Here is a 17,269-nt window from a genome sequence, read left to right on the forward strand (position 1 = left end):
GTTGTGTGGTAACCGGGGTTCAGGCTGGAGCTCAGGCTTTGAAGCCCATCCTGTTCCCTAGGCTTCAGAGCCCGAGCCCAAATGTCTACACAGCTATTTTCAGTGGTGTAGTGTGAGTCCCGCAAACCTGAGTTTGTCAGCCAGGCTCTGAGATTCGCTGCAATGGGCTTGGGCTGCCAGTCACTGTGAAGATGTACCCTGAAAGGGCCATTTCACATGGGCCTATGCAAATACAATCTGCACTTACATCTATCTTGTGAGCACAATACAAATACACATTTTCAGACAGCAAGGGTGGCCAAACACTCCATAACCAGAAAACCACAAAGCAAAGCTGTGCTGACTGCTAAGGATTAATATGATCCAGTGGTTGGGTTTTACAAGGTTTCAGTCGCATTTGACATGAAAAAGGGCTTGATCTGTTGGCCCAAAAATGCCTACATAATTAAAATTTGCATTTATCTTTAATGAAAGTAACTTCCCATGCTTTAGAGAGGCTCTGCGCGCCTCGCGTTCCCACTGCAGTACACCCAGAAATGCCTGTGGGCTAGCGAACTCAGCAATTAGAAATCTCATTAAACCTCTTCCTGCAAGTCCTGTCAAACCCCCCCTCCCCCCCAGTGTTAGGGTGACCAGATGTGTCCTGATTTTATAGGGACAGTCCCAATTTTTGGGTCTTTTTCTTATACAGGCTCCTATTACCCCTCACCCCCGTCCCGATTTTTCACACTTGCTGTCTGGTCACCCTCCCTAGAGTTCTCCTAGGGTACAAAGATATAGAGAACAGTTTCATATCAGGGCACAGGGATGTATACATGTAACTTACAAAACTTTCGGCTGAAACTTTCTTTGGTGAACGGTTTCTATTAAACTGCTCCCACCCTCCACCAAAAAAAAAAAAAAAGTTTCATTGTGGCATTTTTGAAATGTCAGCTTGAGATGTGAAACTTTTGTTTCTAAATTTCTTTCAACTTCATTTAGAGGTTTTTAAAAAGCTCAGAATCGAAACAAAATGTTTCATTTCATGTTGAATGGTATGTTTAATTTGACTCTAAATCCATTTTTTTCCCCCAATTTTTCAGAACTGCCAGCAAACAGGGGGGGAAAAAAAAAGTCAGATATTAACACAGCTCTAATAAATACACCTATGGTGCTGGATGCTTTCCCTTGGCCAGATGGGAAACACCTACATTTTGTGGTGTCTAAAGCCTGGTCTGCACTACAGACTTATATTTGTATAACTACGTTGCTCAGGGATGCGAAAAATCCACACCCCAAGCGACGTTATACCGATCTGACCCACCCCATGTAGACAGCGCTATGTCAACAAGAGACCTTCTTGGGGAGGTGGATTAACTACACCGATGGGAACAGCTCTCCCATTGACATAGGAGCATATTCACTTACATCCTACAATGGCATAGCCTCATCAGTGAGGCTGTGCCAATGCAGCGCTTCAAGTGTCGATTTGCCCTAAAGCTGGTTCTCTGTTTGGAGAGATTAAACATCTGAAGTAGTACATTTCTGGTGAAAACTGAAAGCCAAAAAGACTATTGCTTTGGGGTTGTTGGGTTGCAATCAAATCCATGCTAGTTGTAAGTAATGTCCCACTGGTCATTCAGCCTTGTTAAGTCAACAAAATACAGTTGTTCTGCAGAGAAAGGGGAGGGCTATTCCAAAGACATTCCATATATAGAAGATGAACTTTATACACATGTGCTCACCTTGAAAGCCAGAATGATGCTTATAAAGAGTAGAATAATCACAATTAGACAAGTCGGATTTACTGCCATAATCTCTTCCTTGTAGGGAAAGTTAGCAGGCTGCAGAAACAAAAACATAAATAAAACATCATAAATCTCTTGACAGATTAGGGAGCCATTCCCCAGGCTCTTTAATTAACAGCTTATGAGAAGCCAGTTAAATCTGATAGCTCTTCTTTGGACCTGTATTTTAGTTTCTGGCACATCTGGATACAATAAGAATTATAACTATAGTGATGTCTTCATACTTCAGAAGACAGGACAATTCAATGTAACATGCACATCTTAGTGAAGAGAAAACTGGAGGGCTGTTTTAGGTTTGGGGTTTCTTTGTTTTTTTGGCCTGTTTGCCTTGTAACTAACCCAAAGGAGAATGGACAGAACTTTGGGAAGTTTAGAGAATGCCAGTGATGGCAGACTGTCAAAGTCAGAGCAAGGTTTGCAAAGAATAAATCTTACACTGATAGCACCTATTCGCTATACCTCAGTTTCCTCATCCATACAATCAGATAACAACACTCTTCCTACTTCATAGGAAAACTGCTGTTAATGAATAAAATCTTACATTGAAAGGCACTTTAAGATCATTGGACAAAAGAAGTTAGAGTATTTTTATTATCTGCTGCATTGTTTTAAAATAAAAAAAGTGGAAAGCATCAAATTATTCTGAAGCATTGCAATGTGCAATTTGCAACTGCAGTTGGAGTAAGTCTCTACTTATAAATGAAATCGTTCTTTACAAAAGAACTTCACTCAGGACTTCAATGTAAACCTCTTCTTGGACACAACAGTTTTGAATACCCTTCTAGTTACATTTTAATTAGCCCTGTCCTTCCCCGAGGCATTAAATGAACCAAACTGTTCTGTCAGTTAATCTGGATTTACACCAGCGTAACTCCTTGTTGTTACTTAGACCAGAATTTAGCCCCGTGTCTGAGGAATTTCTCTTTTTTTTGTCAGCTGTTTGTGAGAAGTTTCTTTATTTAGAATGTCCATGAAATGTTTGTAATGCTTAAGATCATCAGATGGTACAACAGATTGGAAATAAGTGCTACAGAAATATAGTTTCAAGTCCTTGAGAGATGTGTTTTTATTCTTTCATAGAATTTCATAACTAATGTTTTGATCACTTTATTTTCATTATAAAATTTCCTGCTTCTTGCAGAAGTCTAGCTAAATCTAAAATTAACTGATTCATTGCCTGCAGAAGAATTTACTTAACAATATGCTATTTCACACAATATCCTTATCGCAAACACAATGAAAGTACAGTAGAACCTCAGAGTTATGAACACCAGTTACAAACTGACTGATCAACCACACACCTAATTTGGAACTGGGAGTACACAATCAGGCAGCAGGGACAAAAAAAGTATAGAGTACAGCACTGTATTAAGCATAAATTACTAAAAAATAAAGGGAAAGTTTAAAAAAGATTTGACAAGGTAAGGATACTTTCTGTGATTATTTCATTTAAATTACCGGTAAGTTGGTTAAAACTGGCATTTTGCTTCTGCATAGTAAAGTTTCAAAGCTGTATTCAGTTACTGTTCAGTTGTAAACTTTTGAAAGAACAGCCATAATGTTTTGTTCAGAGTTACGAACATTTCAGAGTTAGGAACAACCTCCATTCCCAAGGTGTTCGTAACTCTGAGATTCTACTGTAGTTACTCAGAGACCCAAAAGGAGCTAGAAGTGTGTTGATAAGAAACCTGATGAAAAACAAAGAAACGTTACCCAAAAATAAATAAATAAAATAATGCAGAAACTTAAAAGATTTCATGCCATGGTATGTACTTCAGGACTACAACTGTGGGGTCTTGTACTTTGTTAGTCTAACCCTTATTGGCTGCTGAAGACAGACTTATAAACAGTTACAGTAAAACTTCCTGAATATAATTTCTTCACTACTGAACTTGTACTAAAAACAAAACAAAAACTAGAATCAATTTGTAACTGGAATGAAGACTCAAACTGAGGACACTTCTGTCATGTTAGACTCTCTGATATCAGAGAACCTCTGTCACAGTTATGAAATTGGGTGTGTGTCAAGTCCATATTTTGTTCAAACCCAAATGGCATATTTCCAGAATTCAGCTGGGCTGGAATTTGTTCCTCTGAAGGAAAGAGAGAGGGTGGGGAGGTGGGAAAAAAGCAACGACCAATAAAGTTCCTACTTGTTTAAAGAGCAGGAACATCTGCTAGAGCCATGAACCATTAGCTAGCCAAGTTCAACAGCAGCAGGTGCTATTCATCAGGTCCAAGCTTGTCTAAGTTTCAGTCAATAGAAATTTCAGATTCTATGGAAATAACAGAGCAAGCTACAATAAGCATCAATATGTATAAAACAGGTGATTTTTTGAAGAGTTGAATCTAATGGGAATGCTACAGAATGAGTCAGGATAATTTCTTCTCAGATGACATTTTTCCCACTGTTTTGACTATAAAGCCTCAGGATGAACTTCCGTAGGTCTCCTTCCATGTGGGCTACTACGCCTCATTCAGGTAAATTTGAGCTCTATGGCAGCAGTACTGTGTAGTCAGCTCTTTTTCAACACCTCCCGATTACTGTGAAAGCTCAAGCAATGCCCCCACTTGGTAGTTCCACATGCTCCCTATGACGAAAAGGTTATTTGAAGGCTGACCAATAGCACAAGATCAACAGGTCAACCTGGGAGAAAAATACTGTGTTGCAACAAGACTACAGACAGCACCAAGGTCTCCATGTACGGAAGGCAGGTATGGGGAGAGAGATATTTGTATGCTGAACGGCATTATTCTCAGCTAGAATCATGACACTGATAAGGCATGTTATACAGGTGATATAGTTAAAGACTGAATTAATATGTGAAATAAGACCAGAGGGCCATATTTTTATGCACAGTAATGAGATAGAAAGCAGAAACACGATGAGACTCAAAAGAAATTCAGCCTATCACTTTGACTAATGTTACCTTTCCTGTTGTCCACACTGGGATTTTACCATTGCCAGTTCCTTACCACCACAGTGCGATTTGCACTGGCAGGGTAAGCCATACATATGCAATACATATCCACACTAGGGCTTTCTAGTGGTGCAGCTACACCAGTAATTGAAAACCCAGTACAGAAAAGGCCTGGGAGACAAGTTTCAGAATAAGAGCTTGGTGGGTGCACAACTGATAGGGGTAGAACTCCGGTGGGGGAAAATGTCAAATGTTATACAAGGTTTGACTTGTCCGTGGCAAAAATTAGTTCACAAGTGAGTTCGCAGCTAGATATTCTATTTGTGCATTAATTAAAATGTGGCCTGTGAGAAGTGTTTGCATGTTAAAAGCATAATGAATGTTTTATTTATATAGCACTGTGGGCATTGATAGTTCTGTATAAATAATAGTTATAATAATAAACTCAGCTTTGGCATGTGTAAGCAGTACTCACTTTAAGGATGAAGAAGTTAGGTGATAAGCGTATTTTAATAACTGATGACTTAAAATTTATTTTATAAACTACAATTGCAACAACCTCCCTTCCATCTCCCCCAAATCCCTTACATAGCCAAACTTTTATATTTGCCCCCAATTTTATAACTCAAGAACTCCATGTTTAAATATGGAGTCAATTCTTCTTGAACAGCTATAAACCTTGAAGTATAAACTCCATTAGAATTTAACAGAAAAAAAACCAGGTGTTTTATAGGGTTTTTTTTTTAAAGTCGTGCAATGAATTCAATAGATAATTACATCCCTACTTTAGAATTCTATAGGATGACTAAAAAAAATCTAAGATATTTTCTATTTGATTTAAAGGTTTTTAAGAGTAAATTCTATCTATTGTTTTCATCCCTATTATATCCTATAGGCCCTGGTCTACAGTAGGACTTTAGGTCGAATTTAGCAGCGTTAAATCGCTGTAAACCTGCACCCGTCCACACGATGAAGCCCTTTATTTCGACTTAAAGGGCTCTTAAAATCGATTTCCTTACTCCACCCCTGACAAGTGGATTAGCGCTTAAATCGGCCTTGCCGGGTTGAATTTGGGGTACTGTGGACACAATTCGACGGTATTGGCCTCCGAGAGCTATCCCAGAGTGCTCCATTGTGATCGCTCTGGACAGCACTCTCAACTCAGATGCACTGGCCAGGTAGACAGGAAAAGAACCTGCTAGGCTGTCTGCCTGTGGCTGAACAGAAATGTTCCCCGCTGTTAGCCGGGGGAGGGGGGAGGGTTGAGGGGGTAGCCACGCGGTGGGGGGGAGGCAAAATGCGACCTTGTAACGAAAGCACATGTGCTATGTATGTAATGTTAACATAAAGGTTTACCCTGAAAGAGAGTGTAGCCACTGTTTTATAAAATGCGTCTTTTTAAATACCGCTGTCCCTTTTCTTTTCTCCACCAGCTGCATGTGTTTCAATGATCACAGGATCTTCTCCTTCCCAGAGGCTAGTGAAGATTAGAAAGAAAAAAAACGCACTCGTGATGAAATGTTCTCTGAGCTCATGCTGTCCTCCCACACTGACAGAGCACAGACGAATGCATGGAGGCAAATAATGTCAGAGTGCAGGAAAGCACAAAATGACCAGGAGGAGAGGTGGCGGGCTGAAGAGAGTAAGTGGCGGGCTGAAGAGAATAAGTGGCGGGCTGAAGAGAATAAGTGGCGGGCTGAAGAGAATAAGTGGCGGGCTGAAGAGAGGGCTGAAGCTCAAATGTGGCGGCAGCGTGATCAGAGGAGGCAGGATTCAATGCTGAGGCTGCTGGAGGATCAAACCAGTATGCTCCAGTGTATGGCTGAGCTGCAGCAAAGGCAGCTGGAGCACAGACTGCCACTACAGCCCCTGTGTAACCAACCGCCCTCCTCCCCAAGTTCCATAGCCTCCACACCCAGATGCCCAAGAACGCAGTGGGGGGGGCCACCGGCCAACCAGCCACTCCGCTACAGAGGATTGCCCAAAAAAAAGAAGGCTGGCATTCAATAAATGTTAAAGTTGTAAACTTTTAAAGTGCTGTGTGGCATTTTCCTTCCCTCCTCCACCAACCCTCCTGGGCTACCTTGGTAGTCATCCCCCCTATTTGTGTGACGAATGAATAAAGAATGCATGAATGTGAAGCAACAATGACTTTATTGCCTCTGCAAACGGTGATCGAAGGGAGGAGGGGAGGGTGGTTAGCTTACAGGGAAGCAGAGTGAACCAAGGGGCGGGGGTTTCATCAAGGAGAAACAAACAGAACTTTCACACCATAGCCTGGCCAGTCATGAAACTGGTTTTCAAAGCTTCTCTGATGCGTACCGCGCCCTCCTGTGCTCTTCTAACCGCCCTGGTGTCTGGCTGCGCGTAACCAGCAGCCAGGCGATTTGCCTCAACCTCCCACCCCGCCATAAACGTCTCCCCCTTACTCTCTCAGATATTGTGGAGTGCACAGCGAGCAGTAATAACAGTGGGAATATTGGTTTCGTTGAGGTCTAAGCGAGTCAGTAAACTGCGCCAGCGTGCCTTTAAATGTCCAAATGCACATTCTACCACCATTCTGCACTTGCTCAGCCTGTAGTTGAACAGCTCCTGACTACTGTCCAGGCTGCCTGTGTACGGCTTCATGAGCCATGGCATTAAGGGGTAGGCTGGGTCCCCAAGGATAACTATAGGCATTTCAACATCCCCAACAGTTATTTTCTGGTCTGGGAATAAAGTCCCTTCCTGCAGCTTTTGAAACAGACCACAGTTCCTGATGATGCGAGCGTTATGTACCTTTCCCGGCCATCCCACGTTGATGTTGGTGAAACGTCCCTTGTGATCCACCAGAGCTTGCAGCACTATTGAAAAGTACCCCTTGCGGTTTATGTACTCGCGGGCTTGGTGCTCCGGTGCCAAGATAGGGATATGGGTTCCGTCTATGGCCCCACCACAGTTAAGCCACACCACAAAGCCATCCACTATGACCTGCACATTTCCCAGGGTCACTACCCTTGATATCAGCAGATCTTTGATTGCTTGGGCTACTTGCATCACAGCAGCCCCCTCACTAGATTTGCCCACTCCAAATTGATTCCCAACTGACCGGTAGCTGTCTGGCGTTGCAAGCTTCCACAGGGCTATCGCCACTCACTTCTCAACTGTGAGGGCTGCTCTCATCTTGGTATTCATGCGCTTCAGGGCAGGGGAAGCAAGTCACAAAGTTCCATGAAAGTGCCCTTACGCATGCGAAAGTTTCGCAGCCACTGGGAATCGTCCCAGACCTGCAACACTATGCGGTCCCACCAGTCTGTGCTTGTTTCCTGAGCCCAGAATCGGCGTTCCACAGCATGAACCTGCCCCATTAGCACCATGATACATGCATTGCCAGGGCCCATGCTTTCAGAGAAATCTGTGTCCATATCCTGATCACTCACGCGACCGCCTGAATGGGTGGATCACACTCACCTTTATGAGTTTATGAGTGAGGAGGCACATAAAGTGAGCTGAGCGGCCTCCATGCTTGCCTTGGTATGGCGTCCGCACAGAAAAAAGGCGCGGAACGATTGTCTGCCGTTGCTCTGACGGAGGGAGGGGTGACTGACGACATGGCTTACAGGGTCGGCTTACAGGGAATTAAAATCAACGAAGGGGGTGGCTTTACATCAAGGAGTATTTCAGGCAGGACTTCACGGAGGGTTCCAATAAGAAATGGTGCACCTAAGTAATTGTTCTTATTGGAACAAGGAGGTTAGTCTGGCCTCTGATTGATACATGGCTAGATTTACCTCGCTGCACCTTCTCTGTGAGTGACTGCAGTGTGACCTAGAGGAATGAGTCCCCTAGACGGGGGAGGGGGGGAAAGCAAATGAGTACAAAACAAATCTGGTCTATTTCTTGTTTTGATCCACTCCATCTATCTTTTACATCTTTGGCTGGCAGCAGACGGTGCAGAAGGACTGCATGCCATCCACATCTCAGGGCTGCTCAGCAGGAGATGGTACAATACGACTGCTAGCCATCCTCATCTCTTGCCTGCCCAGCAGAAGATGATGCAATAGGACTGCTAGCAATCCATATCACCTGCCTGCTCACCATAAGATGGTTCAATAGGACTGACTGCAGGACTAAAGAGAATGACTTGATCAAGTCACTCCAAATTTAGTCCCTGCGCCCTTGTCTGCCCAGGTGCTCCTGGCCGACGTGGCCAGGAGCACCTCGGACATGACGATGATGGCTACCAGTCCTATTGCACTGTCTGCTGCCACAAGGCAATGGGTTGCTGCTACTCTGTAGCAATGCAGTACCGCGTCTGCCAGCACCCAGGAGACATACGGTGACAGTGAGCTGAGTGGGCTCCATGCTTGCCGTGGTATGGCGTCTGCACAAGTAACTCAGGAAAAAAGGTGCAAAACGATTGTCTGTCCTGAGGTCCCTTCCAACCCTGATATTCTATGATTCTATGAAGCATGCGGAGAGCAACAAAAGCATTTGGAAAGAGGGTGGTCATCTTATTTGTGCACATATATTCCAGAAGAGCCTTTGGAGTTGATCCTGCTGAAATGTATCTTGAGAAGTCTTTCAGTTCATCACCTAAATCACTCGCATCAATATCGTGCATGTCATCATGTGTCAACACTGTCTCTAGTGCCCTGCATTGTCTAGTGTAGGTCTTCGGATATCGTGAGGAGTTTTGGAATATCATACAACATACCAAATATACTGCTGTGTTCCTTGAGCTGCATGAAACGGTCAACTGACTGTATTGCACAATCTAGCACCTGGTTAAAACAAATCTGAATTGTTGTTTGGGGTCTCTTATGGGATTATCCCATGCCTCGTAATCAAAATGTCATCTTCTTCTTCGGTGACTCTTGTAGTCTTGAATGGGTGGGAAAATAGCTTCAGTGTGAAGTTCCTCTGCCAACTTCTGTGCACTCTTCAGAACGTTTTGAAATCCCTCATCTGACCGGTAAGACTGTAGGTATGACTGCTTTGTTCAGTTGTTCCATTGCTCCAGATAACACTTTGGAGTCTCTTGCTTACAACATTTATTTCAAACAGTTTGTCATGCCACAACACTAAGCCACACAGAAATTTGAAGTTATGTTTCTGGTGATTCCATTTCCCTCTGCCACTGTTCTCTCATGAACAGTTCCTGTCATAGCATTATCCTCCACAATGGCAACTATGGCATCATCTATCTTCCCAATTTGGTGTTCTATCGGCTTTATCGCCTTCACTCGACCTTCCCATCGTGTGGCACTCAGTGGTTTCAGTGTCAGAGAGGATGTTCCCAGATGTTGCTTCAAAATTTGCCATCGATGAGTTGATCCAGAGAAAAATACATAGATGCTTTGAATTACATTAAAAAAATTCAGCAGCCTCACTAGACGCAGGTGTGCAGTCCAGAATAACAGAGTAATATCTTGCTGACTTCAGATCTGCCACAATCTTCTGTTTGACTTTTGTTGCCAGTAACTGTATGTGTGACAGGTTGGATCACAGAAACCCCCTTGGGGCTGCCAACTGATGTGCCCCTGCTTTCCCTGCCCTCCCAGCTTGGGACTTCAGTGCCCTGCCTGGTTTGAGCCAGACCCGGTGGCCTGCTGCAAACCCAGACCCAGTCTGAACTACATTCCCTAACAGCTGTAGGCATAAACTGAAAGCAGCTTAAGTAGTGTTCCTGTCTTTAACACTCAGATGCCCAACTCCCAATGGGGTCCAAACCCCAAATAAATCCGTTTTACCCTGTATAAAGCCTATACAGGGTAAACTCAAACTGCTCACCCTCTATAACACTGATAAAGAGGTATGCACAGCTGTTTGCGCCCCCAAGTATTAATACATACGCTGGGTTAATTAATACGTAAAAAGTGATTTTATTAAATACAGAAAGTAGGATTTAAGTGGTTCCAAGTAATAGGAGACAGAACGTGAATTACCAAGCAAAATAAACTAGAATATGCAAGTCTATGTCTAATACCGTAAGAAAACTGAATACCGATAAAACCTCACCCACAGAGGAATTCCAGTAAGCTTCCTTTTTATAGATTAGTCCCCTTCTAGTCTGGGTCCAGCAATCACTCACACCCCCCGTAGTTACTGTCCTTTGTTCCAGTTTCTTTCGGGTATCCTTGGGGGTGGAGAGGCTATCACTTGAGCCACTGAAGACAAAATGGAGGGGTCTCCCAGGGGTTTAAATACACACTCTTTTGTAGGTGGATACCTCTCTCCTATGCAAAGTCCAGCTCCAAGATGGAGTTTTGGAGTCACCTGGGCAAGTCATATGTCCATGCATGATTCAGTTTTTACAGGCACCAGCCACTGTTCACATGCTACCTTGAACGTCCTCCTGTAGACTTCTTATGTGGATTGGAACCTTTCAAGATCCATTGTTCGTTAAGTGCTTCTTGACTAGGTACTTAATTTACACATTCCTTTCTCAAGAAACTGACCAAATGCTTTACTAAGGCTACTTAAAAAGCAAGCAAGTACACGGCCAATATTCATAACTTCAAATACAAAAATGATACATCCATACAAATAGGATTAATAGATTCAGTAGAATCTTTACAGAGATGTTACATGGCATATGTAGCATAAAACATTCCAGTTATGTCATATATACATTCATAAGCATATTTCCATAAAGCCTTATGGGGTGCACTGTCACAGCATGATCTCATTTTGAATTGTTTTTCCCAAGGTAGGGGTGTGCGTACATTTCTTGGGTGGTGACTCTTCTTAGATGCTCCTGGAGCACAGCATCAAACTCCGCCATCAGCTCCACAGTTTTAAGAAAGTTTCCATGGTTTGGCACATACAGCTGATCTGAAGTGCCACGCAGTGCTAGGTTTTGGGTAGCAAGCATTCTCACAATGGCAATGAGCCTTTTCAGAACATTTTGCCAGTAAAGAGATTCTGATGCAATCTTCTCTTGATGCTGATCATCTATGGTGGCCTTTAACCTTTAGTCTCATCTCAAGCTCTTTCCACCTATGGAATGCTCTCTGGTGATTTGCTGCCTTCTCAAGGCATGCCAGATTTCTAGCCAGATTTTTCCAGTCCTTTGTTCCTGTGGAACCCAATGTGGCTGGAACATTAGACTGGAAGAGTTTGCAACAAAAACAGTATGCAGCATTCTGGGTTTTTGAGTACATAAGCCATGGCCTCTCCACTTCGTCACCATTGGGGATTTCACGCCAGTAATGTGTTGGATGGAAACTTCATATTCCCCAAAGACAATGAAAATAGAAGTTTTTCCACTTGCTGTGGCCCATGCAGTACAAGGAAGTCTCTCAGGCTACTGCTCAAGTGGGTCCACAGTCCTGGATCATCTAGACTTAAGGAACTAAACTCACCAGCAGCTGTTTCTTGCGCCTCCACCACGCTCTTCTCTGATCTACACTTTTCTTCAGGAATGTGCATGGTTACATCCATCTGAGATGGAGATACGGATGCCGCAGTAGCTGCCAGGTCACCTGCACTCTGACTAACTCAAAGATCAGGTATCTCCTCACCACTCACATCCTCACTGAGGCCGGAAGGCTCACCATGAACATTTGTGTCTATGTATCACAGGAGACCTCCTTCCTGCTTAGATAGAAAAGCTTCCTTTGCTTGCTTGCTTTTTCTGAATGCTGCCCCAGAGGGGCGTTTTCTTCTGTCACTCATGACTGCTGTTCTGTGCCATCTATAATGGCTCTCAACACTCAATTGAAGGGGACAAATAAGCAGGCTGGTAGCAGGACCTGAGTGAGGGAAGATATCAGCATCTTAAGGGCCTAACTGGCTTCTACTACTTCAGTTGACTGCCTGTTCTTCTCAAGTGGGTTCAGGGAAGCAGCAGGAAATAGGAAACTCCCTGAGAAGCTGGTGTTAATCAGTCCAGGCTCCTGGGGGTGCTAGAGAGGTACATAAGAGGCTGCTCCTCCTCCTACCTCTCCCTGCAGCTCCTGCTGCTTTCTGTTATTCCCTCTTACCTTTTCTCCTGCCTGCCTGCCATGTCTCTTGTGCCCTCCTTCCTCCAGCCCAGCACTCCACCATCTCTGTGCATCTAGAGCAGAGAGAACACATATGCACCAGCAGCAGACAATTTTCTACACTCTGGGTCCTAGTGGTGCCCCCCAGAGTCTGGCACCTAAGGCAGCCACCTCAGTTTGCCTCATGGTAAGGCCAGCCTTTTACTGGATATAGTCCAGCACATAGGTGCTGGCTTTTTCCTTTGTCCAGGGATGCTCAGGCCCAGGCCCCGCCCCCACTCCATCTCTTCCCCCAAGCCCTTACCCCTGCCTCTTCCCACCCCGCCTCTTTCTGCCCCCTCCCCCGAGCATGCCCCATCCCACTCCTGCTTTTACAACAGACATCGCTTAGTTAGCAAACTGCCGGGTCTAGAACCTGGTGACTGTGTGTGTGTCAAATTGGACAAAGAAAAAGGAAGGACAACTCCAGCTGTCATGGAGAAAAAGAATTCATTGTCCATATCGTATGCGGCTGAGACTAACAGCAGAGAATTCAACAGAAACAGCTGATAGCTACAGTTTGTTCCTCAGAAAGAACAATCAGAGCCAACTCTAAAGATGGTGGATCAGAATAAGACGACTCAAAGATTCCAAACCAACCACAGCCTGTTGTAAATAATGGACAGCCAGATAATCAAGTTGTGTGTTCAGGTCATATATTTAGAAAGCTAGTATGATTCAGAGACACTTAACAGACAAAGAGAGCATGAGAGCGTAAATGGTAGGGATGTAAAACTTAAGCGGAGATGTGATGCAATGCTAAACTGTATTATACTCTTCAGCCACTAGGTGGCAGTGTGTAAAAATAAGCTAACAAGCTTACCTCAGCCAAACCTGACAGTGGTTAAGGATCTTACGATGAACACATGTGGTATCTTACTAAGGATACATCTACACTATGAAATTGGGTTGAATTTATAGAAGTCGATTTTTATAGAAGCGATTGTATACAGTCGATTGTGTGCGTCCCCACTAAGAGCATTAAGTCAGTGGAGTGCATCCACAGTACCGTGGCTAGCGTCGACTTTTGGAGCATTGCACTGTGGGTAGCTATCCCACAGTCTCTGCCGCCCATGGGAATTCTGGGTTAAGCTCCCAATGCCTGATGGGGCAAAAACATTGTTGCAGGTGGTTTTGGGTACGCGTCATCAGTCACCCCTCCCTCCGTGAAAGCAACGGCAGATAATCGTTTTGCGCCTTTTTTCCCCCATGCGGACACAATATGGCTTTCAGCAGACGGTGCAGTAGGACTGCTAACCGTCATCATCCACGGATTCCGCTGCAACTCTGCTCTGCTGCTATTGTCTCAATAGCGAATTTCTCCATGTTGTCTGTTATGGGGTCCCAGGTATGTGTGTTCTTCCTCGGGAAATGTGCTCTGTGCTAACTGTCATACTCCAATGCTTCTGCTGCAACTCTGCTCTCATGAACCCACCTCGCAGGTCCTCTCATCATTCTCTATAAATATCTATTCTCGTGGCATCTGTCGTCAGCCACCACTTCCGCTGCAACTCTGCTCTCCTGCAGACACCATGCCACAGCAAGCATGGAGATCACCGCAGCAGTTATCCTGCAGTACGTGCAGAACCAGAACCCGCAAAAGCAAGTGAGGAGGCGACAGCAGTGCGGTGACAAGAGTGATGAGGACATGGACACAGACTTCTCTCAAAGTACGGGCCCCAGCAATTTGGGCATCCTCATGGCAATAGGGCATGCTCATGCCGTGAAACACAGATTCTGGGCCCGGGAAACAAGCACAGACTGGTGGGACTGCATACTGTTGCAGGTCTGGGACGATTCCCAGTGGCTGCGAAACTTTCACATGCGTAAGGGCACTTTCATGGAACTTTGTGACTTGCTTTCCCCTGCCCTGAAGCACAAGAATACCAAGATGAGAGCAGCCCTCACAGTTCACAAGCGAGTGGCGATAGCCCTCTGGAAGCTTGCAATGCCAGACAGCTACCGGTCAGTTGGGAATCAATTTGGAGTGGGCAAATCTACTGTGGAGGCTGCTGTGATCCACGTAGCCAGTGCAATCACTGAGCTGCTGCTATCAAGGGTAGTGACTCTGGGAAATGTGCAGGTCATAGTGGATGGCTTTGCTGCAATGGGATTCCCAAACTGTGGTGGGGCGATAGACGGAACGCATATCCCTATCTTGGGACCGGACCACCTTGGCAGCCAGTACATAAACCGCAAGGAGTACTTTTCAATGGTGCTGCAAGCACTGGTGGATCACAAGGGACATTTCGCCGACATCAACATGGGATGGCCGGGAAAAGGTACATGATGTTCGCATCTTCAGGAACTCTGGTCTGGTTCAACAGTTGCAAGGAAGGGACTTACTTTCCAGACCAGAAAATAACCACTGGGGATGTTGAAATGCCTATAGTTATCCTTGGGGACCCAGCCTACCCCTTAATGCCATGGCTCATGAAGCCATGCACAAGCACCCTGGACAGTAGTAAGGAGCAGTTCAACTATAGGCTGAGCAAGTGCAGAATGGTGGTAGAATGTGCATTTGGACATTTAAAAGCATGCTGGCACAATTTACTGACTCGGTTAGACCTCAGCAAAACCAATATTCCCATTGTTATTGCTGCGTGCTCCATAATATCTGTGAAAGTAAGGGGGAGATGTTTATAGCGGGGTGGGAGGTTGAGGCAAATCGCCTGGCCGCTTATTACACGCAGTCAGACACCAGAGCCATTAGAAGAGCACAGCAGGTCATGCTGCGTACCAGAGAAGCTTTGAAAACCAGTTTCATGACTGGCCAAGCTACGGTGTGAAAGTTCTGTTTGTTTCTCCTTGATGGAGCCCCCCGGGGGTTCACTCTACTTTCCTGTAAGCTAAGCACCCTCTCCTCCCCCCCTTCGATCACCGCTTGCAGAGGCAATAAAATCATTGTTGTTTCAAATTCATGCATTCCTTATTAATTCATCACACAAATAGGGGGATAACCGCCAATGTAGCCCAGCAGGGATGGGGTGGTGGAGGAAGGGAGGAGGGAAGGACAAGGCCACACTGCACTTCAAAAAGCTTATTGAGTGCCAGCCTTCTGTTGCTTGGGCAGTCCTCTGGGGTGGAGTGATTGGGTGCCTGGAGCCTCCTCCCCCGTTCTTGGGCATCTGGTGAAGAGGCTATGGAACTTGGGGAGGAGGGAGGGCGGTTATACAGGGGCTGCAGTGGCGGTCAGTGCTCCTGCTGCCTTTCCTGCAGCTCAACCATATGCTGGAACTTATCAGTTTGATCCTCCGGTAGCCTCAGCATTGCATCCTGCCTCCTCTCGTCTTGCTCCCGCCACCTCTCCTCTTGCTCATCCCTCCTGTCCTCGCGTTCATTTCCTGCTTTCCTGGACTCTGACATTGTTTGCCTCCACACATTCTACTGAGCTCTTTCAGTGAGGGAGGACTGCATGAGCTCAGAGAACACTTCATTGTGAGAGCGTTTTTTTCACCTTCTTATCTGCGCTAGCCTCTGGGACGGAGATAAGGGGAGCGTTGAAACATTTGCAGCTGCGGGAGGAAAAAAAGGGAGAGTAGTATTTAAAAAGACATTTTAGAGAACAATGGGTAGACTCTTCCATGGTGAATCAGGCTGTTAACATTACATAGCACGTGTGCTTTTGGTACAAGGTCACATTTTGTCTCTTATATTGAGGGCCTGCTGGTTTGGTGTGAGAGATCACACACGCAGGGCCGGGCAACAGAATTCGGCTTGCAGGCAGCCATGGTAAGCCACAGTTTTTTGGCTTCTTCAACCTTCATAACGTGGGAATGGTTTCAAACAGCAGCGCCCTCATTTCCCATACCAAGCACCCATTGGGTTGGCCATTTAAAATGGGTTATACATATGCAGAGAGCAGCATATGCAACAGCAGCAGACACAATTTTCTACTCTCTGGGTCCCAGTGGCGCCTCCACCTCCTGGCAGCTGAGGCAGCCGCCTCAGTTCGCCTCGTGGTAAAGCCAGCCCTGAATGGGACACAAACCCCTGCATGGACGCTTTGTATTAATTTTTCAAAAATATTACATTACCACGTACTGCAGTCAAGAGTAGAAACCTTAATGTGCCCCTAATGGAGGATGAGGATGGAGGATGAGTTAAAGTGAGCATGAATTCACTGCCACTTTAAGGTCACCCTTTATGCTGCCAGAGCAGTTATGAGAGAGGCCTTACTGTAAATGAGAATCAGGCTGAGAATATTTGTCAAACTGAATGCAACCTAAAAAACAAACACTGTCCACAGGTAATGGCACAGAGGGGGATGCCAGGGAAGAATCCCACAAACCAGCTACAAACTTTGGACCTCCTCTGAGGGGAGTGGCAACTTGGAGCCCTAAGAACCTCACAGGAGTGGGTCCTGTGCACCTGCAGGTTCCACACCTTTCAATTCACCAGAGCAATACAAATAAAGGTACAGCCACTGAATGTAGTCTGTCGGGCTGCATGACTGCTTGATTAAAAAATGATGTAGCTTTTTTTTATCCTATCACTTTTATCCATAGTCAGACCTGTAGCCAGTCAAGCAAGAGAGAGATGAAGTTCTTGTGGC

The 17,269-nt window shown here is 45.1% G+C and overlaps 1 protein-coding gene across 1 annotated transcript in view; it reads right to left on the minus strand.

Moving 5' to 3' along the window:
- The window catches only part of LAPTM4B (lysosomal protein transmembrane 4 beta), a 116,530-nt gene that overhangs the window by 45,919 nt on the left and 53,342 nt on the right, over positions 1-17,269 (minus strand). The window contains exon 5 of the mRNA XM_074944059.1: positions 1,725-1,823. Coding sequence (XP_074800160.1) covers positions 1,725-1,823 — 99 coding nt within the window. The remainder of the gene's footprint in view (positions 1-1,724; positions 1,824-17,269) is intronic.

This window comes from Natator depressus, chromosome 2 (genome assembly GCF_965152275.1).
Source record: "Natator depressus isolate rNatDep1 chromosome 2, rNatDep2.hap1, whole genome shotgun sequence".
Taxonomy (NCBI): domain Eukaryota; kingdom Metazoa; phylum Chordata; order Testudines; family Cheloniidae; genus Natator; species Natator depressus.